General features: G+C 47.3%; 1 protein-coding gene across 1 annotated transcript in view; it reads left to right on the plus strand.

Moving 5' to 3' along the window:
- Positions 1-1,092: 1,092 nt before the first annotated feature.
- Positions 1,093-25,648, plus strand: part of bptf (bromodomain PHD finger transcription factor) — a 30,044-nt gene continuing 5,488 nt past the window's right edge. The window contains exons 1-27 of the mRNA XM_083977964.1: positions 1,093-1,806; positions 2,888-3,710; positions 6,419-6,639; positions 7,990-8,160; positions 8,346-8,528; positions 10,536-10,763; positions 10,849-10,931; positions 11,123-11,475; positions 11,875-12,006; positions 12,185-12,314; positions 13,074-13,209; positions 13,294-13,581; positions 13,688-15,269; positions 15,670-15,794; positions 15,996-16,124; positions 16,236-16,386; positions 16,662-16,776; positions 16,891-17,137; positions 18,291-18,427; positions 18,517-18,628; positions 18,748-18,989; positions 19,927-21,001; positions 21,848-23,316; positions 23,403-23,485; positions 23,666-23,891; positions 24,432-24,988; positions 25,081-25,257. Of these exons, the coding sequence (XP_083834090.1) occupies positions 1,287-1,806; positions 2,888-3,710; positions 6,419-6,639; positions 7,990-8,160; positions 8,346-8,528; positions 10,536-10,763; positions 10,849-10,931; positions 11,123-11,475; positions 11,875-12,006; positions 12,185-12,314; positions 13,074-13,209; positions 13,294-13,581; positions 13,688-15,269; positions 15,670-15,794; positions 15,996-16,124; positions 16,236-16,386; positions 16,662-16,776; positions 16,891-17,137; positions 18,291-18,427; positions 18,517-18,628; positions 18,748-18,989; positions 19,927-21,001; positions 21,848-23,316; positions 23,403-23,485; positions 23,666-23,891; positions 24,432-24,988; positions 25,081-25,257 (9,695 nt within the window). The 5' untranslated portion in view covers positions 1,093-1,286. The remainder of the gene's footprint in view (positions 1,807-2,887; positions 3,711-6,418; positions 6,640-7,989; positions 8,161-8,345; positions 8,529-10,535; positions 10,764-10,848; positions 10,932-11,122; positions 11,476-11,874; positions 12,007-12,184; positions 12,315-13,073; positions 13,210-13,293; positions 13,582-13,687; positions 15,270-15,669; positions 15,795-15,995; positions 16,125-16,235; positions 16,387-16,661; positions 16,777-16,890; positions 17,138-18,290; positions 18,428-18,516; positions 18,629-18,747; positions 18,990-19,926; positions 21,002-21,847; positions 23,317-23,402; positions 23,486-23,665; positions 23,892-24,431; positions 24,989-25,080; positions 25,258-25,648) is intronic.

Raw genomic sequence — 25,648 nt, forward strand, 5'->3', positions numbered from 1 at the left:
ACTGGGCCCTGAAGATTAATTCAGACACATTTTCTGATCTGTGAAACCTTTATTCTATTTGTGAAAATGCAATAAAGGCACATTTCACTGTTTTCTCAGCATATAGACGACATTTGACCAGGTCCTGATCAAAAACCACTATGCCTAGACTTCTCAAATCTGGATTAGATTATCCCACAGAGGCTAAACATTCATTATAACGTTTCTGATCTGTGAAAACCTTTATTCTATTTGTGAAAATGCTATAAATGCACATTTCACTGTTTTCTCAGCATATAGACCACATTAGACCTGGTCCAGATCAAAAACCACTGTACCTAGACTTCTCAAATCTGGCCTAGATTATCCTAAAGAGGCTAAACATTCATTATAACACAGTTTCTGATCTGTGAAATCTTTATTCTATTTGTGAAAATGCAATAAAGGCACATTTCACTGTTTTCTCAGCATATAGGGCCACATTACACCTGGTCCTGATCACAGTTTCTGATCTGTAGGAGGAGGTTGTTGTGTCACTGTCTCTGACAGCTGTACTTACTTTGCAGAATAATATTCTACATGCACAACATATGATGCGCATAATGAATTGCTGGGTTCAAATTAGTATAGTGATTGACTTAGAAGTGAATTCATCAGGTGCATGTAAAATGATCCAATCACCAGATCTACTCAATATGTTTTAATTGATACATGTGCAGGTCTTTGTGAGCAGATAACTGGCCACTTTACAGATAATCGTATCATGACTTATTTAATTACTTAATTATTGTATCCTAATCGTGCGTTTCATTAGATGCATGACTGTTGTGTGTTTGCTGCCACCTATAATCTGCAGAAGCAGCCAGGAGATGAAAAACATTGTTCCATCACAGTTTACATTTGGGTGAAACCTCCTATTGACAAAAACAAACAAACAAACAAACAAAAAACAGTCCAAGTTTGACTAAAAACGTGCAACTAAGTGAGAAATAATAATAATTTCGGTGATTGGAGCTGCTGAGCCGGGTAAGTAGTGTGGGCCAGTCACGTGACTCTCGTGGTGAGGGCCTGCTGTTTGTTCAGAGAGGCAGAGAAGGAGAAAAATGGCGGCTCTAGGCGAACCCAAACGGGACGCCGGGCTAACGTTTTGAGCCTTCACACCCGGACAGACACGGGGGTCGCACGGGGACGCAGCGCCGTCTGAATCCCCACCGGCTCGGCTTCGTGGAGGTACCGCTTTCGCTCGCGTCCGTCTGGGCTAAATAAACGCAATAATTGTGACTACAAAATAAGAGATTTCGCCTATCATGCGAGGGAAAAGAGGCAGGCCGCCCAAAGCGCTGCCGACCGAGGAGACGTCTCCGGCTGCGACGCGGGGCTTGAGACCCCGGAGGAGCCTCAAGCCCCGGCTACGGGACAGCGGCGACGAGGAGAGCCCCACGAGGGAGGCCCCCAAGCCGGCCAGAAAGAGGAGAGGGGGACCCGGCACGTCAACACGGGGCAGGGGAAGAGGCAGAGGCGGCGGCGGCGGCGGCGGCGGCGGCGGTAGAGGAGGCAGAGGGGGTCGTGGAGGAAGGCGGACGGCGGCGCCCAAAGCGGTGGTGTACGACGACCACGAGAGCGACGAGGAGGACGATGCTGTGAGCCTGAGGTCGGAGGAGGACGAGTACGTCGAGGAGGAACCCCAGTCCGAGGAGGACGAGGCCCTCAAAGAGGAGTCAGACTGCCTGGAAGAGGATGTGCTGGACGAGGAGGTGGAGGAGGATGATGCCAGCTACTGCACGGAGAGCAGCTTTCGGAGCCAGAGCACACACGCCAGCACCCCGGGTAAATAAACACCGCGATCGGCCGGTGGCCACAGTGTCTCCACACACCCTGCAGGAGATGGAGAAAACACCCGTAAACGCTGCTGTTGCTGCTGCTGCTGCTTGTGCTGTGTTTTTAATATCGGTGCAGGAAGCAGTAAGGTTATTGTTCAAAATGGAGAATGCACAGTGTATGAACACAGGCCGCAGTCCGCTCACTGCAGCTGCTGCAGGTGGATGGGCTCTCTCCATCTCCCCTCGCTGCCACCACACACAGCCTGTCAGGAGGGCTTAAAGCACACCTCTCATATCATATACAACCCTGTTTAATAAGGACAGAGCCCGGTCCCTGCCACGCCAGGAGCACACAGTTGTGTTACAGTTAATAACTTAGCTGCTAGCATGCTAACGTTAGCAGGCGACGTTAGCTCATGCTGTCATGATGTAGACACACTAGGATGGATGGACAGATGTTACATAACGACAACTTTGGGTATCCATAATTGTTATCGACACTTTTACAGGCGGATGCAACCTGTTTGATATTTATATAAGTTAATTAATAAGATAAACTCAAAAGAACTAGCTAACTAACTTAGCTTGGCTAGCTTCACATTACATTTCCCCCAGCTCTGTTTACCCTGCAGTTTATCACTCTGAAAAATGACAGCTAATGTCTTTCATGGTGCAACCCTATTTATTACTATAATAATGTGTATTCGACCAACATTTACATTATCAGTTAGCTGGGAAGCTGGTGTTTTCCTACATGCAGGAGGATGATGCAGCCCCCTGTTGTCTCCGGCCATGTGTTGAGCCAAAGTAACACACGCAAAAAGTTTTACTATCACCCAACAACAAGCTGTACCTTTAATATTTTGACAGTTTTGTCACATTTTGTCTCACTGAATGGTGAAATAAGGGTAATTTTACAATACTCCCAGCAGGATGATTATTGCTGTCTAGGTGACATTGTAAACATACATCACAGAACCACCATATAGATGATGTGACATGTGCATATCTCACTTCTTTTCTACAACAACTACTGACAAAGTTTTTTTTCTGGGTTCAAATAATCTAATTGATGGTTTATCTTACAGGGAAGAAGAAAGTACGAACTCCCCGGCCTCGCACTCCCATCCTGGAGGAGAAGGAGATTCCTACTCTTGCGCTTCCCGCCTCCTCCGAGGACCTCCTGGTGCCCAACGAGGAGCTGCTCAACGCCACCTCTATTTACGAGGTGATACGGACCTTCAGCACAGTGCTGCGTCTCTCCCCCTTCCGCTTTGAGGACTTTTGTGCAGCACTGGTCGGCCAGGAGCAGTGCACTTTAATAGCAGAGACCCATATCTCCCTTTTGAAGGCCATCCTACGGGAGGAGGACACATCCAACACTACCTTTGGCCCCGCTGACCTCAAGGACAGCGTCAACTCCACTCTGTACTTTATTGACGGCATGACATGGCCTGAGGTGTTGCGGGCGTACTGTGAGAGCGACCGGGAGTACCACCACGTCCTCCCGTACCAGGAGGTGGATGAGTATCCCTATGGTCCTCTGGAGAGTAAGATCAAGGTGTTGCAGTTCTTGGTGGACCAGTTTCTCACCACCAACATCGCCCGCGAGGAGCTGATGTCAGACGGTAGCATGCAGTACGACGACCACTGCCGAGTGTGTCATCGCCTGGGCGACCTGCTCTGCTGCGAGACCTGCTCGGCCGTCTACCACCTGGAGTGTGTGAAACCACCACTGGAGGCGGTCCCCGAGGACGAGTGGAAGTGTGAGATTTGTGTGGCACACGAGGTGCCCGGTGTCACGGACTGTGTGACGGAGGCTCAGAAGAACAAGCCCTACATCCGTCAGGAGCCCATCGGATACGACCGGCACCAGAGGAAATACTGGTTCCTCAACAGAAGGATTATTGTGTAAGTAGGAACCTCAATGGGTTTAGTGCTAAATCAGCGTTCAAAGTATTTCTGTATGAATCAATCCCCAGTGTGACTTTAATTTCAGACAGTCCCAGTGTGGCTGCAATTTTCAACTTGTTGAAGTTTCTCCAACACAAATTTGTTTTACTTACATACTTAGGGTTACTTTAATTTTCTCCTTTCATAGTAACACAATCCCACTTTTCTTCACACTATTCTCTCACGTGTGTGATCACAAACATTTATGTTTGTGACACAATTTTCATACCACTCTATTCTTTGTTCTTTCTCACACTTAAAACAATTTAAAGTAAACTAAGTTAAAATCTTAGAAGCATAAACCACTTTTATCACATCATTTTGATAAATTGGTCAAAAATTCATTCATTCTTTTTCAATTGATTCTTTGAAATTCCAGTATCTATTTTATCTGAAAGAAAATCCATATTTTTTTTTACAATCGTCATCGCTCCAGATCTTGTGTAAGGTACTCCCATCCGTTTTTCTTCGTCTAATCTTATATTCTCTCCACCTCTTTTGGCCACTTCTCAAGAAGCACTCGCTAGTGGACATGAATTTTTATCCGATCACAGCCAAGTCATCTCCTTCTCATCCATTAACAACTCATCCATTCCATGAATTTGTGCTGTCCAATATTGAAATCAGGGAGGTTACGGCCTCCTCAAGGCATTTGCTGAGTAAACTAACTGCTTCTCTGTTATCATAGGAAACATCTTCTGCTATATAAACACATAATTGATGTTGTCCAGCATTTTGAATGACTAAGGTCTGCAAAATATACAACAGCAAAGGGCTATTTCAATTCCACCGCATCGTATGATCAAATTTGAGACTATTTATCTGACATAATTCGTTTCAAACAACTGCAATGTACCCACCAGCAGCATAGCCCTGATTTGGATTTGAAGAATAAGGAGATCGTGTCAAGTTGTGAAATTCACAAAGAGCTCATAAGTCATGAAGTGCAGGTTAGAGGGTCACCAGTGAAATTACATATTCCATGCAGAACAGTGTTTAGTGGGATCCTCCTCCCTCTCATTTTCCACGTAGTAAAGGAGCTTGCTTGCGTGCTAGCAGCTCTAAGCTTATCTTATATAGTCATGGGGATAAGGGTCACATTTTTTAATTTAAACTACTCAGAGGTATATCCATTGAGTTGAACGCATGAAATTCGACCAGAATGTCGTATTTTTAATTAATCGCTAAAACCTGAATAAAATCCAATTTTCTTAAGTGTATTTCCCAAATATAGCCACTGTAGTTTATCAAATTGATTTGAAGGGTTTATTTTTCTACTTGAGATTATACTCAGACTGTGGATAATGCTATTTATTCCCGGCCATCTGATTCAATTAAGTAATACACTTCTACATTCTTTTACCATTTTTGAACTCTGTACCTTTACATCACTGGAACTAATTAGTCCATATAAACCACAGTTGTAGGGTCTTCCCCTTCTGTGGAAGAGATGAGTGTACGACTGAGTTTTAAGGCGATACTTTCTCATTGAGCATGATTAAATAAATTAAATACCTCCTTAAAACCGTAATAAAATCCCCAGGTTGATCCATCAACCCTCGCTGATAATTTGCAACTTCTTCACTTTCTGCCTCATTGTTTAATGGCTCTATTGTGGCTCTCATCTCCACTGCATTTTATTTAGCATAATCAAACAATTAGTTATATGTACGATCACAGTGATTACTATATACTCTTGCATTACTATTCTTATCAATTTATTGTTTGCAGCCATATCGCCCAGCTCTATGGATGGATAGATATCACCACTTCAGTTCATACAGTGCTTAGTCATGTTTTTTACAATGCGAGTTGATCATTTTACATGTCACCACAGTGATGAAATGGTGAAAGAGCAGTGTAGCCGTAATGATAGCCTCATTAAGTACCATCATCTGATAAGTTTGTGCTGCTGTGGAGCCAAATGCACATTTACAGTTACCAGTCCTGTCTCAAAGTGTGTGTTCCAGCCTATAAAAAGTGAAACCACTGGAAAATGAAAGTGAAAGTCAGTGGACACCGGGTGCGAAGAATGCACCATGCTCCCATGAATACAGTCATTCATTTAACTACAGATAATAGAAGAGACATGCAATCCAGCTCCTTTATCTTTATTGGCAGTGATGCTTTTCCCGAGTGCCCCCCCCACCACCCACCCACCCATCCACCCACCCACTGCCCCAACGTCTGTTCTCTTTGAGCACAGCCCTGACAAATGAGAGACTGAATTCATCTTACTGTCGGACAGTATTTGACAGAGCCTTTATTGTTGATTTGGAAAAACAGGCACTCGGTTCCTGAGCTGAACTGTTGCGCACCAACAGAATATTAATGAGACACTTAGAGTAGATGATCAGTCTGCTACGAGTCACTGTTTAACCCGTGCTGGGAACAGTCTTATTCCATGCCCGGTTATCCTTGTTTTATTTTTACTCACAATGCACGAATCGCCTTGGTGCTGCACTTTAATTTGAGTATGGATGTTTTCCGCTGCTTGTTTGCACGTCCTTCTCTCTACCTTGTATGGGCATCTCCACACTGCAGAGTTTATTTAATCCAACCCAGAGAACAGAGGAAAGTGTTTCTTTAATCAAAGTTAGAGCACAAAATCTACAACCCTGGTTTGTTCTGATATCTAAGAGCTTTTTCCTGTTCTCTGTCCGCAGTGAAGAGGATGGGGAGGACAAGAAGAAGAAGATCTGGTACTACAGCACCAAGGCGCAGCTGGAGGAGCTCATGGAGGGCCTGGATAAAGAGTACTGGGAGATCGACCTGCACGTCACTCTGGAGGAGATGAAGGAGGAAGTCCACGCTCACATGGACGTCACAGAGGACCTCACTAACAAAGCACGTGGAAACAATAAAGCCTACCTCACCGCTGTCAACGGTAAAGATGTGGTTTTGTTTTCACACCCGTAAATAGAGATCAAACTGTCCCGCGATCCTGTACGTGATCTGACTATATAGAACCGGGTCATGCGACTCCAGCTGTGTGCATCAAATACACAGCTGGAACCGTCGCATCAGATAACATGTAGAGTATGTCCTTCCCTCAGGCAGCAGGGCTCCACTGCGATGACAGTTGAGGTGCTGCCTTCTCTTCCTGCTTCACGCTCTGTCAGACAACCAGCAACTGCCCCCCCCCCCCCCCTCTCTGTCTTCCTCCAAGGAGGCAAAGTGGTTAGATGACTTTTGATTATTGTGCCAGCAGTTTCCCTTTCTGTGCGACAGGCTGCGAGATCGGGGTTTGGTTTTGTAACAGTTTTCCTGTGCATGTCGCCAAAAACGCCCGATTCCGCTAACGAGAAAGACCAGCGTGTGCTTCATTATTTGAAGTGCCTCTGGCGTTCTTCCAGAAGCTGCAGGTTTGAAGAAATACTCTGCAGCTCAAAAACGGGAGAAAATGTTTGAGTATTTTTCTGCCCATTTCCTCCCATCATGAGTGATTTATGAGTTTTGTTAGTGTTGTTCAGTTGTGTTAAGAGCCCACTGCTGCCTGCACCTTGTTTTCTGTTATCTGAGCTCCACTGATTGTCTCCCAGTGAGGACTCTAATTATGAAATGTGATTTTTTTATGAACAACAGTCTTGACAGGGGTCTGTGATGATGATGATGGAGTGTTTTCAACATTAGCAGAATCATTTTGAAGTGCAATTAGTGCATTAGGATGCTCATCTCAAACATATTTTCTAGCGCTAAAACTATAAGCTGATTAGTCTGAGTTGTCGATCATTGTTTATCACTTTGGTTATTTCTGTCTGGACCACAACAGACAGCCCCTCTGTCAACTCATAATGTCACTGAGTGAATTGCATTACCGCCATTTTACAGAGTTTCCAAATAGGTGGTTGCTCTTTTGAAATGAATTGGCACAAGCAGTTTCTTTTTTTCAAAATAGCATCTAGCAACTTTTTAGACAAACTGTAGCTACTAAAAAGAGTACTGAGAGTGATTTACAATAATTATATGTGGTCCAGTCATACTAAATTTTGACTTTGTTTTCAACCCAGCGCCCTTTTAGATTTAAGCTTCTCATATGAGAATTTCCCGTGCGTTCACGGGCTCTGGGAACAAAATGTTGCTGCATTTCTTTTTAATGTGTTTTTTGATCTATTCGCAGACAAAGTGTTTATCGTGCTCTCCGACTCGTTACGAAATAGTCTTCGTTGAGTTGCCATTTGCTTAAATGTGAGTGTTAAATGCCATGGCATGAACATGTTTCTTCTTTTTTTTGTAGATGTGATCATGGAGCATTTGAAGGTCAGGCGGGAGGCAGAGGAAGCAAAGAGGCGAGCAGAGGAGGCGAAGAAGGAGGCAGAGGTGGGACCGGTCAAAACGGCGGAGGACACGGCCGAGTCCAGCTCGCAGCCCGACAACACAGAGCACAAAGAAGATGCCAGTTCTCAAGGTAAAGGTGAACTCTAGCTCTGAAGTTTGTCCCACATGCCACTTCCTCTGATGTAGCTGAACAACATCACTGCAGGTGTTTTACCACATTTGCAAAGTGAACTGCTATTGCTCTGATATCGGGGTGGTTGATCGCTTTGACTCAGCCGGTGGTGTTTCTATATTGTTATGTATGTCGCACCACAGCAGCCTCGGCTCCCCCCGCTGCAGAGGAGAGCTGCGTGTCGGATCCTAACCCCGGCTCAGCCTCCCAGGACTCAGCCGTGCCTAAAACAGAATCCCCTGAATCAAAGGAGGAAACGGCGCCGGCTCAGCCTGGGAGCCAGGAGAGTGGGGACTGTCCTCCGGTGGTGAAGCAGGAGAGGACAGGTGCTCAAAGTCAAACATTGACAAATCTCCACTCCACGCCGTCCAGCCATTATCCTCACCTTCATACCCTCCTGCTTGGCTGCACGTGTGCATCTGTGTTCATCGGTCTCAGTATCTCGGCTGGTTTATGCAAACCATACCACCCTGTCCTTTACATCTCTTTCATTTGCTTTGTCCAGTGTAAGGGAGCCACTACACTGACTTAATATTCATCTTGGAAAAGTCCTGGACCTTCACTCCAAGACTTTGACATAAGGCCTGTTAACCACACAACAGGGAGCTGAGTTCAGGTCACTCTACGGCCACTAGTTAGTGACAATACGTTGTCATTGCTGTGGTACCAGTTCTTAACTGAGTATCCACCAAGAACAGGTCATAATATGCAGGTGATTGTAGGTTTTTCCAGCACTTTGAATTTAGATTATTTGTGCTGCGTTTGAAATCTAGCGATATATTTCTGAAATTCTGTCTCGACAGATCGGTGTGCCGGGTTTGAGCATCTCATGTTGCTATGATTTCACAAACGAATCTTGGTTTGCATTTGTTTGGACAGTTTGTGTTCACTTTGTTGGCTGGCTGGTGATTTATGGAACATTTTTGTTTCCTCTATGTCTCTGCATGGCTTCAAACGCGTGTGTGTGTCCCACATTTTTATGATAAATATTCCCCGGTGGATATTACTTAATTTTTTCTCTCCCTCCCTCTCTCTTTTCTGAATTTTTAATTACAGCAGCTTCACACTGTAAAACACGGGTCTCTGTGCTTCTACCAGGAGATTCATAACTTTTCAGACAAAACACTTAAAGGCCCCCACATAGTCGGGCGGACTTGACTCAATGTGGACCCAAAGTGGACGTCCGTGCAAAGCTCAATTTTTACAACCACGCGGACTCGGTGTCACACAACAGACTGCTCGGCGGGAAGTCTTCACATCGACCTGTTTTTAATATGACACCGTACGCTCGACTATGAAACCTCAAACGTCCGCGCCGCTCACAGTACGCCCGACCCTGTGGAAGCCTTTGGAGCTGTGTCTGTGGTTAAATGCACCCTCCTTGTTAACAGCTCATCTAAAACATTTAAGCTTCTGCGCAACACTCGAGTGACCGTAATTACCCTGATCCTTTGGAACATCCCTGTCACCGCATCTCTTCATTATCTCCAATTTACATCTAATTAGATAGTGAGAGGATATTTTCTCCGATGTAAATGATCTACTCAAAACCTTAAGCTGTTGCTTGCCATTTTCTGCCATCCACCTCGTTTCTACTCTTGCATTAAACTAAGCTGTTTCCTTCGGCTTCTGCTTTGGTGGCACAGTGTCCCTGAAATCCGTCTCTCGTCCTGTTATATATCGTCTCCTTGCAATCATGGTCTTGAAAAGCACACTTTTGGCACCGTGCAGTCGGCGTTCTTGGCAGCCGCTACCGCGCCACGTCTGTCACAACTGGCTCCTTATTCTCATTCCAATTTATGGGCCTTTGGGTGGGTTTGTGTTGCTCAGACAAAAGGCTCTCTGCCTGGAAGCCCCACCTGCTACCTTGTCAACAAAGAGCTGCATATAAAAGGCAGTCTCTCTTACAAAACCCAAAGGCAGAGCTGGTGTCTAATTTGGCTTTGCAGCAAGTGCACAGCTTATTTTGGATTTCTGTAGCTTTTCCTGTCCATGATGGGTTTGGTTTTATAGGCCCAGCTAGACTGATTAAACACTTAATATTCCACTAAAGATTTTTATTTTTCAACAGTTCATTGGTCGTATGCTGACGACGCCAAGATTTAAGACGTCGTAATACACTGAACAAGCAATATTGAGAATTTCCTAATTAGAGACATTGCCAGTAGACTGTTTCTTTTTGTGTTTTATTACACTTTATCTGCCATCTTTGCTTACTGCATGTTGCCTGTGAGAACGTCAATCCATTTCCACTCCCACACCCACTAACTCCTGCATTTACACCTACACTCAGTTATACTTACTGTATTTTTTTGTTGTTGTTGTTGTTTTAGATGAGGATGATAAATCGGTGTCTAGCAGTGAAGTGGCACACCATGATGACTCACAGGCGCCAACCCAAGAGCAGCCACAACAGCTGTCGTCTCAACCAGAGGCGAATGGCAGCGGCAGCAGCAGCAGCAGCAGCCAGATCACTGGAACCGGGATCCTCAGGAAACCAGACCCACCTGACCTGGCTGACCGGTCCTCTCAGTCCTCTTTCACCAGCCAGGATGGGACAGGTAAACACCAGAGGAATCAGTCCAGTTTGACTGGTTGTTTGAGTTTGTTTTTGTGCTAATGGTTCGTCTTTTCTCTGAATGACAGAGGAGTATAAAGAACGGGTCAAGGGCGATAAGCTGAGAACGGGACAGGAGATGAACAACCAAACACCCAGAGGCAGTAAAGAGGTGAGTGCGGGTCGTGTGTTTTGGTTTTGCAGTGAAAATGCTGCTTTTGAAAGATAGGACAAATCCTTTTTATTTATTTTTATTTCACCACCGACTATGTGCTGACCCAGTATTGTGCATTTTGTTCAAGTAAATTTGCCATATTAGAAATCGACTCGACTGATTTATTCACGTTTCGTCTCTTGTCTCAGTCGTCTCCCGTACGCTCCGACGGCGAATCGTCGCGACTCAGCTTCTTGAAAAGAGACCTGACGGTGAATGTGAACACCCTGTTCAAACTGGGCCAGGAGGGTAAATACAGGGTCTACCACAACCAGTACAGCACCAACGTCCTGGCCCTCAACAAACATCAGCACCGGGAGGACCACGACAAGAGACGCCACCTGTCCCACAAGTTCAGCCTCACCACCGCCGCCGAGTTCAAGTGGAACGGCTCCATCTACGGCTCGCGGAGCCTCACCGTCTCCACCCTGCGCCTCACCATCATCCAGCTGGAAACCAACGTGCCCGGACCCTTCATGCATCCTAACTGGGCGTCGCACAGGTACAGCTCACATCAGGCAGCAATTCAATGTTGTTTGAAAGGCACCTACGTACACAACAGTTCATTGCTTTGCTTTTACACCTTTGATTTTGTGGTAATTTATAAATAAGATATAATGCATGGCGATAAGATATAATGGAGGCACTGCTATGCGGTTGTCAAGCAAGCAGTTTCCAGTCTCTGTTTTCAGCTACATATTTACAGAATAGACATACAAGGGGTATACATCTTTCTATTTACTCAGTCAGAAAGGGAATAAACATATTTCCCCCACACTAAAAGTATTTTATAAATGTTACAAATCCATTTAACAAAGTGTACATTTTTCAAATGCGATTAAGCTTTTTTAAAATTTCTGTTACATGCTGTCTTATACAACTAATCACTGTTTTTATTTAGGACCAACTGGAACAAGGCGGTGCAGATGTGCAGCAAGGCCAGAGAGTTTGCCCTGGCCTTGGCCATACTGGAGTGTGCCATCAAACCAGTCGTCATGCTGCCTGTGTGGAAAGATTCTCTTGGACACACGAGGTAAAGACTGAAGAAACCTTCCCGCAGGAGCTTTAAGGCAGCACGCTACATACACAGAGCTCAGCACATTAACATGTTGTGTGTTTCACTAAGTGGGGCAGCATTACCCCAGGAGCATTCAAACGTTACCCTTTCAGACGTGTTCATGTACCTTATATCTCTCGCTGTCTTGCTTCAGGCTACATCGCATGACCTCGATGGAGCGGGAGGAGAAAGAGAAGGTGAAAAAACGAGAGAAAAAACTGGAGGACGAGGAGACGCTGCAGCAGGCCACTTGGGTGAAGTACACCATCCCCATCAAACATCAGGTAAAAGAGCAGTTCCTCCTGTCGCCACAGATACTGAACCGTTCCAGTGGTTGTTGTCGCATTCAGAACAGACTGGTTTTATTGTTGTGGCTTATTGGTGTATATCAACAGCCTGCTTAAGAGTTTATTCTGTATCATAACTTAATTTGTAGTTTTATTTAGTTTAGTTTATTTCCTAGGCTTCACAGCTTGTCTTGGTCGCACTAAAACCACCAGTCACCTGTTTTAAAGTATATATTTTTTTGGCTTTTGCCTTTAATCAATAGTGTAGTAGTAGAGGGACAGGAAATGGGGAGGCAGAGAGAGGGGGATTGACATGCAGCAAAGGGCCTGCTCTACCAACCGAGCTAAACAACGCCCCCACCTGTCACCTGTTTTAATGTTATGGTAGATCAGTGTAATTGATCACTGTTGAGGTTAAGTCAACTAGAAAACTAGAAATTTTACACAATCAAAGGAGTTGGAATCGACTTCTATTTCTAACAATTTCACTATTTATTCAGTGTATTTATCCAACTGTTCAGATGTCTCAAATTGTTATTATGTTTATGTCTCATGTGGAACCTGTGATGTTCAAAACATAATTACTTTTTTTTAGATCAGTTAAGCTGCTGCTACTCTCGAATACTGCAGATGCTCGAAAAGCAAAAACTCATTCCCAGTTGATATTTTGTTTCTGGTTTAAATGTGTTTAAATGTCCTCTTACTATTTGGTTCTTAAAGTTTTAAAGCATCATAATTTCTGTATTTTCCATCCAGGTGTGGAAGCAGAAGGGCGAGGAGTACAGAGTGACCGGTTACGGTGGCTGGAGCTGGGTCAGTAAGACCCATGTGCCACGCTTTGTTCCGAAGCTCCCAGGAAACACAAACGTAAACTACCGCAAAGACCTGGAGGGTGAGAGAAATTTTCCATTAATTCCACCTTTTTATTTTCCTCAGTTTATTCTTCTGCTACTGACAGTTCATACTCGCTTTTCAGCAGCTAAAATGAAAAAGGAAATTGCAGCGGCTTGCACAAATAACCAGAAGAAGTCGCCGGAGAAGACTGAGACTGAGAAGCAAAACACGGCAGATGAGGTCAAGGAAGTGGCGTCTCTCACTGCAGCGAGTCAGAGCGCCACTTCAGAGGACTGCAAACCTGAGAACTCCAAAGAGGAAGAAAAACCCACAGAGACGGAGGAAGGAAAGACTGTGGAAGATAAGAGCGAAGATAAGAAAATGGAGGTTGACTCCTGCACAGAAACTGAGGCCTCAAGTCAGGAGAAAGGTAAATTAAACGGTCTCTCAGTTATGTTTTGGTTTTCCTTGATGCTGCTTTGTGGATTTCAAATATATTTTCCACCTCTGCTGACCTGTGTGATTTTTCAATATAGATAAGGTTGAAGACAAGGACCCCTCCTCAACCTCCGTGGAGCCTGTGGAGCCTGTAAGCAAAGAACCAGCCCAGCAGATTGAAAAGCCCAAGACGGAGGAAACGGCTCCGTCGAACCCCTACTACGACGTGGTGAACGTCAGCGAGGGCTTCCAGCTGCGGACGGCCTACAAGAAGAAGGTAAAGCCTTCCAAACTGGACGGACTGTTGGAGCGCCGGGTCAAACAGTTCACCTTGGAGGAGAAACAGAGGCTGGAGCGGATGAGACAGGCGTTGCTGATGTCCAAAATGTCTGCCGCAAAGCCTAATGCTGGAGTTAAGACAGAAGGAGCCGCGTTAGGCAAACAGCAGCCTGTGGCGACGCCAGCGGTTAAAACAGAAGAGAAGGAGGAGAGCTTGCAGGTGAAAGACCAAGTGGTTAAAAAGCTTGAATTTGAAGAGGAGCACACAGAGGCAAAATCAGACTCCACATCAACCAACCACAGCAAACAGACGGAGGTAAAAGCTGAGCAGGGGAGCGGAGGGGAGGCCGTGACCCACAGAGAGGTGAACGGAGAATCCTTAACGAACGCCGAGCTCAACAGCAAAAACAACTGTATATCGGATGCAATGGAAAGCAAAGACAAGACCCAGAAGTCAGAGGTGGCTCGAGTGGTAGAGAATTCCAAAAAACGCGGGTATGAGGAGATGGAGCAGGGCGGCGCACATGGAGACGCCGAGAAGACGGAGGCGGACCAAAGCAAGACCAGTCCGGTTCAGGTGAATGGGAAAACTGGCGCCGACGCTCCTGCCGATTCAGACGTTAGTTCAGACTCGTCCAGTCAAGTCCAAGGCGAAACCCAAGAGCCCGTCAAGTCTCTGATGAACGGAGACGTCTCGCAAAACGATGCGTCCAACGTGTGTCACCCACCGCCCCTGAAAGTCCCCAAGTTGGAGAACCATGTGGCAGAGAAGGGAGACGCTCTGAGTAAGAGTGAGGATGTAGCCATGGGAACAGCACCTGAAAAGCCTCCATCCTCAAGCCCTTCCTGCGTGAACAGCAACGCCACCGACAACGGCAGCAGTAGTGATGGTTCGAAGGCTCCCGTCACCACTAATACCACCACCGCCGCCACCGACTCATCCAGCTCCATCAGTAAACCTGGAGTGACCTCCTCTGTCACCACTTCCACCGCTTCCTCCGCCGCCACCACCACCACCACCCAGCCCAGCTCCCTCGCACCCGGGGCCGCCGTCGTCCCCCAGAAGACCAGACCACCAGCTGCCGACGCCAAGAGCACCTCCGCTTCCGCGGCAAGCAGCTCCATGACGATTAGCAAAGAGTACTCCACCAAAGACCGAGTCAGCCTCCTGAGGTTCTCCAAGTCCAAGAAGGCCCGCTCGGGTACCGCCCTGCCGTCCTACCGCAAATTTGTCACCAAGAGCAGCAAGAAGAGCATCTTCATCCTGCCCAACGACGACCTGAAGAGGCTGGCGAGGAGGGCCGCCATCAGAGAGGTGCCCATCTTCAACTACAATGCCAAGCCAGCCCTGGACATATGGCCCTACCCTTCACCTCGGCCCACGTTTGGTATCACATGGAGGTTCGTGTCACAGTTTTACACATTGTTTGGGGGTTTAAAATAATTTTGGGGCCTTGCACTTGTATGACTTTAGCGTAGCTCTGAGCAGCTCGTGGCTCTGCTCCGCCGTTCTAAAAATAGCTTGCACCGACAATTTAAGGTAACGAACCTACTGCTATGACTATAGGGCCAATTTGCCAAAATGTTGAACTATCCCTTTAACAATGTTATGATAGATAATGGACACTCATCAATCTCTTAAGAACTGTATGTTTTTATTGTGTTTACATGATGAATGGTTGATTTGAGCTAAGTTGCCATGATGAAAATATGAAAACAGGTTCAGGTTTAGTTTGTATGTACAGACACTCGCTGTTGTAGGAGTAAGTAGCTCATGTTTTATTCTGAATGCGTGTCCTAGGTACCGTCTCCAGACTGTGAGGTCGCTGGCTGGGGTCAGCCTGATGCTGAGGCTGCTGTGGGCCTGTCTGAGGTGGGACGACATGGGTGTTAAACCTTCCTCTGCTGTAGGGACGACTCGCAAAGGTGAGAACACGGCGCGGTGCACTTCTTCATCCTGCTGATCTCTCACATCCTTTGGGCGTTTTCTCTGGATGGCTTTGTGGAACTCTGCTTTTATTAGTTTGTATTCATGTTCAGACATGCACTTTCATGTTGTTTGTATCGTTTTATGACTGTAAATGACGTCATTTCAAATTGTCCCAATGTGTCTGATTTTCACTACAGAAACCACAGACACGGACATAACCACGACGGAGATTATAAAACGAAGAGACGTGGGGCCTTACGGCATCCGCTCAGAGTACTGCATCAGGAAGATCATCTGTCCGCTCGGAAACAGAGATACACCCAAAGGTAGGAGACATGTGTCCAGAAACAATGTAGAATTTTAATTTAACCCGAAGATCCAGCGAAGGAGGAGCTGTAGGTGTTGTAATTACAAGGACAATTTTCTCCCTTGAGTAGAGACCCCCACTCCACAGAGGAAAGGTCTGCGCTCGAGTGCCTTAAGGCCCAAGAAGCAGGAGCCAGCCAAGCTGACCGGGCCTATCGCCGTGGAGACGTGGGTGCCTGAAGAGGACCTGGAGCTGTGGGAGATCAGGGCCTTTGCAGAGAGGTGAGAAACAGCAGGGTTATGTTAATAATAATAATAATAATTAATTTAAAGACGTTTACATAAAAACAAGAAAAGGTTAGTGACAGACGGGGGGCACAATCAAAAGACAACACAATAGTGGACAAAAGCAATGATGGAATGTAACACAGGAGGTACAGAGTACAGACAAAAAAGAAAAAAAATGTTATCATTAATTTTATCTTATCAGAGAACACTGTCGTCTTTCTATAGGGCACTTATTGACCCGAGAGTCACTCTTTTTTTCTGTTTTACAGGGTGGAGAAGGAGAAATCACAAGGCATTGACTCCTCAAAGGTCTTTAAGACAGCGGAGGACGTCAAGGCCCACTTGGAGAATCAGCTGAAACAGGCCAGATTGGCTGCCCAGCAGGTTGGGAACACTGTCTTCCACAGTTCTGGCTTGTCGGCCATGTTATGGGTTAAAGTTCAGTGGAACCAAACTCTAAATACTCCATCTAAAAAAAAAATAACACTTTTGTTTTAGAAACGTCTGGAGCCACTGAGACCGAGTACACCCGCCACCGTTTCCACAACAACCACCACTACCCCGACCTCAGCCAGCACTCCCAGCACCCCGGTGTCCACGGGCCAGAGGACAGGTCAGGTCACACCTGGAGCCAAGATGGTCCTCGCCTCCAAACTGGGCTCGACGGTTTCCTTCCAGCAAGACAAGAACTTCCAGCAGTCGTTTGCTTCGTGGGTCAAGCAGGGTCAGAACAACAACAGCTCAGGTAAGCAGCTGAAAGACGATGGGTGTGACTTATCCTCCACAAGACGGTCTATGTGTCTTGTCATCCCTCAGATTTGATCTTAGAGATGAGCAGACATACAAAGGACCTCTTCCTGTTTGTTTTCAGTTTTTAAACTATCATTTTTCTTTTTTTTTTTAAAGAAATTGTCAGTCATGTTACTATGACTTTTCACCTTTTTCAACTTCTTGTTTTTTTTGTGTCAGTTTTCTGCGTCAGTAAATGTGACTGATTAGCCAAACTGACTGACTCGTGGTGTCCACTTTCACTCCTGTTTAAAATCAGATTTTAAATAAATATCTGAGTCCGTTAAATCCTAAAGGGATACACATGAGGCTGCGTGTCACCGAATTTCAAACAAAGGACAAAATCGATAATGCTAACATACCAACCCCGATTGTTGGACTCGAGCCATCCAGTGGACACCACAGCTGTAGACTGGCATTTGCGTGACCGCAGGTGGCATGGTGTGTCTTGCAGCCCCCTCTGGCTCGGTGGCCACTGTGGCGAGCAGCATCGCCACCTCAGAGCAAACCTTCCAGATCGCTGGCAGCCCAGTGACTGTGGCTGGCCAGGTCCTCACCGCCAAACTCCCGCTGCCCGCTAACAGCAAGATTGTCACGCTCAACATGCCCGCTACTCAAGGAGGTAGGGAGCACCGGTGTCATCCATTCCTGCTGGGTTTTTTGGCTTTCACTCGCCAAAATGGATGAAAGAGTGTCATGAGAGGCAGAACTCTGCCTGCTGATCATGTCCTGACATTACGCATGGATGATGCCACCAGTATTTTTTTTCCCCCTCATTTGTCTCATCAGATGAGCTTCTCTGGCCAGACGTCTGCTTGCTCTTTTTTTTTTTTTTTTTGCCGTTTTGTGCAGTTTTTTAAACCATTTCCACTCTCTCTGTGTTATAACTCCAGTTATCCCATGAGCTGAGTGCGAGAAATTTTTAAATGTCATAAATGTTTTTCAGTTTGTTTGTTTTTTATAATCGAACATGACATTTCAAAGCTCTTTCCTCACACATCTCGCGCATGCCTCACCGCTTCTGTACATCCATGACATGTAGTACCGCATTGTGCTCAGTACATATTTGTTCCTCTGCTGACATACTGTATAACTGCTCTTATCAACAGGTGTAGTCCAGCAGAAAGTCCTGGGCATTTTCCCCTCTGGGCCTCCTGCGAACCTGAGGACGTACAGCACACTACACCCTACGACTGGCAACATCAACCTCAGAGCCACCACCTCAGGCTCAACTACTCAGCAACAGGTCTTTTGATTTGAACCATATCTTCTTTTTATTTCACTTGAAGCTCTGGGAAATATCTAGCATTGAATGATTTTTTGTTTGTTTTCCAGGCCACTACGGCAGGAGGCCAAACACAGCCAGGCACTACGATGAGCCAGTCATCCACCCTGTCTACCTCTGTGGGCACAACGATGGTCAGAAGTCCAGCGTTGGCTCAACAAGGTCATTTGTCCAGCTGATCATTTTTCATTTCTCCAGTGAATGTGATCCTGCTTTGTGGCTCCTGCTGTTACAAATAAAAATTTTAAAAAAGGATTCTCTCTTTTTTCATCCCCCTCCAGGCCAACCTCAGCAGGCGATGACCCAGCTGGCCCGGCAGCCGGCAGCCACAGCTGTGCCCGGATCTACACCTGTGCAGACGGCAGCGGCTCAGAGAGCAGCAGCGGGTCCCGCACCGTCCCCGCATGCAGCCGCCACAGCTCCTGGACAGACACCTGTAGCTCCGGCCCCGGCTAACAGACCACAACAGGGTCAAGTCAAACTAACTATGGCACAGCTCATGCAGCTTACACAGGGAGCTCAGGTGAGGGACATGTTTCTTTGACATCCTCCTAATACACAATTCATTGGATATAGGAAATGTATTTGTTGTCTTAAAGGGATAGTTCAACATTTTGGAAAATTCACCTATTGCCATAATCCTTACTAGCCAGGCTAGCGCCGCCTACTGGTTCCGGCAAATTTCATTTGCCTCAAACATGTAGTCAGGACACTAGCAATGCGTTTCGGTTTGCTCCGTCCGCCAGAGCGGACGGACCAATCAGCGAACAGACGGGTAAGTGAAGGCGATGACGTTGAACTCAAGCGCTCAAGATTAACCTATGAGCTTAACCGGTGTATAGCACACGTGACCACCAAGCAGCAGCGATTAGTTGAAGCAAATGTAAGCAACCGCCTCCCGGAAGCAAACGAATCCCTATGGCTCGTGTTCAGACCGCTATATGAAATGTAATGAAGTAAGCGGCTGATGCATCAGGCTAAATCCTTACAGCCATAGCAGTAGGTTCATTACCTTCAATTATCGGTGCATGTTGTTTTGCGATCAGTGGGGCAGAGATGTGAGCTGCTCAGTGAACACAATGGAGGTGAATGGTACAGGTCCCCTGTCCCTCAAAACTCATCAAATAAATAATCCACCAACTCCTTCACCACGCTATGAAATAATCATGTGTATTATGTAACATTACGACACATGAAGCAAATACTTGGAACTACTTGCGCTTTTAAAATCACTCTGCCGAACAGCCACGTCTGGAATGTAGTTCACAACTTGTCCATGTCCATGAGAGTGTTTTGGAGTTGTATATGATGAGTTTGATGAGGGACAGGGGACCTGTACCATTCACCTCCATTGTGTTTGCTGAGCAGCTTGCTCAGCTGCAAATGTTGTTTGGTGTGGTTTATATTCTTCTTAAAAACCTCTGGGTGATGGTTAAATTTCTGTTGTCATCATCTTGCAGGGTGGGAACCCAGGTCTGACAGTGGTGATCCAGGGTCAGGGCCAGACCCAGGGTCAGCTGCAGATCATCCCACAGGGTGTGACGGTCATCCCCGGCCCTGGTCAACAACTAATGCAGGCGGCCATGCCCAACGGCCAGGTCCAGCGCTTCCTCTTCACCCCCATGCCCCCATCCTCAGCAGCTCCAACTTCCGTACCCAGTACCGTCAGCCCCGCAAAGCCTCAGATCCCTCAAACCCAAATGTCAACTCCAGCTCAAGCGAGAACCATCGCACAAGTCCAGACAACTCCCTCAGCCTTAGCCCAAACACAGATGGCAGCACCCATACCTGCCCCGACACAAATGCCAAGTTTGGCCCCCACCCAGCCTTCGATGCCCATGCAGACCCAGGTTGTGGCCCCTCTGCCTCCTCCAGCACAAGCTGCAGCCCCGTCACCCGTCCCCACACAGTCACAAATACCCGCTCCTCTCCCTGTTCTGCCACAACCTGCAGCCCAGCTCCCCACGCAGATTTTATCCTCCACACCCGCCTCTATCGCCCCACACCCCCATATGGCAAGATCTGTGCCCGCCCCGGCCACAGTCGCCGCTCAAAACCAAACCAACGTCCAAGCCATGGTCCAAACCCAAGTCTCCACCCTCACCCCAGGCCCATTCCCCACACAAACTGCAGTGTCGCTACCTGTCTCGGGACAAGTCGCACCCCAGTCCCAGATCCAGACCCATGTCCTCAGCTCGACCTCAGCTCCTGTCCAGATGCACATTGCTGCCCCCGCCCCTGCTGTAGCCCCCGTCTCGGTCAAGACTGCCCAAGTTGCTGCTACGCTAGCTGCTACTAACCCACCCCAGATGCAGGCCTCCGCCTCGCTCCCCTCTGCGGTTCCAGTTCCGACCCCCGCTCTTGCTCCCGTCTCCGCTCCCGTCATAGCCGTCGTGTCCACCCAAATCGCTGTCCCATCCCCAGCCAAAGCTCTAACCCAAATCCAAGCCACGGCTCCGGTTCCTCTTCACGCTGCTGTGGCCAATGCGGTCGTCACACCGGTCACAGCCACCTCTACAACACCGTCAGTGCCAGGTAAAGGACCAATCACAGTAGCATCCAGCTATAAACAGTATAATGGTTGACTTCAGTTTCATTCAAACTCATATATACAGAATCATATTCATCATATCTGCTGTTTTCTCAATGTAATGCTTATAGGGACAATTATGACACAACAAAGGAAAGAAAATAGAATAAAAAATCTGATTAATAATATAGATTGGATTCATATTGTATATATGGGTTCCTCACTGTAACTTTATACCCATGGCAGGGCTCCACCTTCTAATAAATCTATCTTTTTGAACTCAGGGAGTATGTTATTTGTTCCATTTGATATATTTCCTTTATTTTTTCAGTCCACATATTGAATGTTGGAGGGTCAGGCTTCAACCACCGTACTGTAATGCTGTTACTGTGGAAGATATTTTTAGGCGCTTCCTTCGATGCCTTTGGGTAATAAACCTTGTAGAGCCACCATTGGGTCCATTGTAATATTTCCACCAAATACTTTATGAAGTGTTTCAACACTTCTTCCAGGAACATTTCCAGTTTGGGACATAACGAGATAATGGTTGTCTTTTTTTTTTTTTTTTTTAAGTATGTTTTTTGGGGGTTTGGGTTTTTTTTTTACCTTTTAATTGAAAGCACAGTCGAGAGAGAGAGAGGGGAAATGGGGAGGCAGAGGGGGGGAATGACATGCAGGAAAGGGCCACTCTATGCAGGATTCGAACCGGTGCCTACAGTGAGGACTGTAGCCTCAACACATGGGGCGGGTGCTCTACCAACTGAGCTAAACACCACCCCCAAATAATGGTTTTCTTTTAAAAATGATTGAGTTCAATAAACAGCATCTGTTTATCTCTCCTTCTGTTGCAGCTCTGACAGAGCAGAGGGCAGCTCAGCCGCAGGTTTGGACTCCTGCTGCATCTCAAGCTCAGACTCCAGTTCAGCCGGCGCAGCAGGCGGCGGCCCCCATCCAGGCGCCTGTCCTGGCCTCTGCCCCCGCCCCCGTCTCCACACACTCACCCGTCACCCCTCTGCCTCAAGCATCTCTCACTCCTCAGTCTCAAGCACAAGTGCAGCACCCGGCCGTGGTGTCCATGCAGCAGGTGCCTCAAATGCCGGTCTCAGCAGTGCAGGTCCACATGAAGGGATTACCGGTCTCTTCTGTCGTGACCACGGTGAGACCCTCCCAGCCTCAGCTCCAGCCCCAACCCAGTACTCAGCTGCAGTCGCATCATCAAGCCCAAATCCGCGCACAGATCCAGGTCCAGCCGTTTGGTCAAGTCCAGCAAATGCCAAATCTTCAAGCTCAAACTCATCTCCAGTCCCAAGCACAAACCCAAATCCACCCCCAGGTCCGAGTTCAGTTTCAGCCACGGGCGCCCCAGGCCCAGGTACAGCCCCTCGCTCAAATCCAACCTCAGGTGCAGTTTCAGTCTCAAAACCAAACCTTGCCCCAGCTCCAGGCCCCAGCCCAGGCCCAGCTCCAGGCGAGGGTCCAACCTCAGTACCACCCCCAAGTACAAGCTTCATTTCAAACACAGGCGCAAACTCAACCCCAGGCTCAGCAACAGCCTCAGGTCCAACCTCAGCCCCAGGTACAGCCGCAGCCTCAGGTTCAGTCTCAGGCCCCAACGCAACTCCATCCCCAGTTTCAGGTCCAGTTCCAGCAACAGAGCCAGATTCAGCCTCAGGCTCCGCAGCAACCCCAGGTCCAAACTCAAATCCAAACCCAGCCCCAGTTTCAAGTCCAGTCGCCGCAGCAGCCCCAGGTCCAGCAACAGCTTCAGGTCCAAGCCCAACAACCCCAAGTCCAAGCTAAGCTCCAAGTCCAGTTCCAGCCTCAGAGTCAAAATCAAGTTCAGACGCAGCCCCAGCTTCAGGTCCAGTCTCCGATCAGGCATCAACTCATCACCGTTCCTGGTCTGCAACAGCCGGTCCAGCTCCTGTCCGCCCTGCCACCCCACGTAGCGGCCCAGATCCAAGCCCAGATCCAGGCCCAGGCCCAGCAGCAGGGCGGCGCCGTCCCCCAGCAGATCAAACTGCAGCTGCCCATCCAGATCCAGCAGGCAGGGGGTCAGATCCAGGCCCACCAGATCCAGAACATGGTGACCATCCAGGCGCCAGCGAGTGTCCAGGAGCAGCTCCAGAGGATGCAGCAGCAGCAGCAGCAGCAACAACAGCAACAGCAACAGCAACAGCAACAGCAACAACAACAACAACCACAACAACAGCAACCACCACCACCACAACCAAAGAAGAAGAAACACCACGAGGCTAAAAGGGAACAGAAGGAGCAGAACCTGCAGGCCGTTAGCCCCGGCGACGGCATCCAAAAACAGGTGTGACACAGAGCAGCACACAAGAGTTTATTTCTTCCAGCGTCTACATAGCAAAGGCATTAACTCAACCTTGTTTTTGTCGTCAGGCGGTCGTGAAGCAGAATGCTACATCGGAGCAGTTGAAGCAGAGGAAGAGCCTGGCTGCAGCCGAGAGAGAGGAAAACCAGAGGTTTGAATCTTTTTCAAATCAGATTATTTCCTGTGCAGGATCCCTGTTCTTACTCCACATTACAGCTAGAAAGAAAAATCCTGTGTCCAAGTATGCATGTTCACCCAGTACCCATCCCCATTAGCTTTACCAAAAACTACTCTGTGACGTATCTAACACCGCTCTGTTTCCTTTCTTCAGAATGATCGTGTGCAACCAGGTGATGAAGTTCATTCTTGACAAGATTGAGAAGGACGAGAAGCAGGCAGCTAAGAAGAGAAAGAAGGAGGAGGTGGTGGAGCAGAAGCGCTCCAAGCAGAACGCAACCAAGCTGACGGCACTGCTGTACAAGCACAAAGAACAGCTGAAGGCAGAGATCCTGAAGAAGAGGGCCCTGCTGGACAAGGAGCTGCAGCTGCAAGTTCAGGTTAGTTCACGTTCAGCCATCTTCACCAAGATGGGCATGTATGAAGCGGTTAAAGGGATAGTTCAACATTTTGGCATATTGGCCCATTGCCATAATCCTTATAGTCATAGCAGTAGGTTTGTTACCTTTAATTGTCGGTGCAAGCTATTTTTAGAACGCGGAGCAGAGCCACGAGCTGCTCAGAGCTATGTTAAGGAGGCTAATGGAATTTCTTGGTTTCCCTCATCAAACTCATCAAATACATAATCCAACAACTCGTAAACGCTCTGGTGGACAAGTTGTAACCTGCACATTCACCACGCTATGAGATAATAACTGAATATCACGAGACAGAGTTGTTTTCGAGGCAAATGCAGAGACTGCTTGCCAAAGGACTGCCTCGACCGGAACGCGTATCAGCTGTTTTGCATGAATTTACCTAGAAAACACTCGTAACGTTCCGTTATTATCTCGTAGCGTGGTGATACAACGTTGAACTATCCCTTTAACATACAAATTGCAAAATAGCACAAATGAAATTGACATGTCTTGTGTCCACAGGAGGAGCTGAGACGGGACATCGCCAGGCTACAGAAGGAAAAGGAAAAAGCCCGAGCTGCTATCACCCAAGCTGCTGCGGCAACAGTCAAAGCAGCAGCAGCCGCCGCCGCCGCCGCCGCCGCCCACTCCTCCCATCCTTCTCACCCTACACATTCCTCTCACAGTAGCCACACAGTGACCTCACCCCCTTCATCCCATAAACGCAAGAGGGAAGAGGAGAGAGACAAAGACAGAAACAGAGACAGGGACAGGCATCACGACAAGGACAAGAAACGGGACAGGGACAAGGACAAGGACAAAGACCGATATAGAGACAGGGACAAAGACAAAGACCGAGATCGCGAGAGGGAGAGGAACCGGGAGCGGGACAGACACCGGGACAGGGACAGAGAAAAGGACAAGGACAAGGACAAGGACAAGGACAGAGACCGAGAAAAGGACAGAGATTCCACGTCATTAAAACACAAGAAGAAGAAGAAGCTCTCTTCTACCTCAAAGGATCACAAGAAAGACACCAAACTGTACTGTATCTGCAAAACAGCCTACGACGAGTCAAAGTAAGCTCCCCGACATTTCACCTCTGTAATACACAGGACGATGATGATGTCACCGAGACAAAAAAAAATCTCAAATGATGTTTTCCCCTCAGGTTTTACATAGGGTGCGACCTTTGCTCCAACTGGTTTCATGGCGCGTGTGTCGGCATCACGGAGAAGGAGGCCAAGAAGTTGGAGGACTTTGTGTGTAACGACTGTAAACGTGGCCAGGAGGGAGCAAGCAACGAGGAGCTGTACTGCATCTGCCGGACGCCATATGACGAATCACAGTATGGCTTCACAATACATAACTGTCAGCAGCTTTAAAGCAACACTGTGTAGTTTCTCGACCTTAAAATAATGTTTCTAAACTCAACGGTTAAAGGGATGATTCGTGCCGCCCGCTGCAGCCTGAGCGGGTTGGTGCTGAATTGTTGACGGTGCTGTTGCCGCTGCCTCTGCTGTTGCTAGTACTGCTTTTTAGTTTAGTTTAATTCAGTTTATTCGATTAGCATTTAACAAATGAGATTTACTTCATTCCAATATAAACAATATACAATGAGGGATGAAACTAATCGGAAAGGTGTCGGCTGAAGCTCATGCTTATTTTGCCTACCCTTTTTACAAAAGAAAAAAGAACATCTTCAACAACTTTGATGAGTTTAGAAACATTATTTTAAG

Source organism: Trachurus trachurus (genome assembly GCF_905171665.1).
Source record: "Trachurus trachurus genome assembly, chromosome: 8".
In the NCBI taxonomy this organism is placed as follows: domain Eukaryota; kingdom Metazoa; phylum Chordata; class Actinopteri; order Carangiformes; family Carangidae; genus Trachurus; species Trachurus trachurus.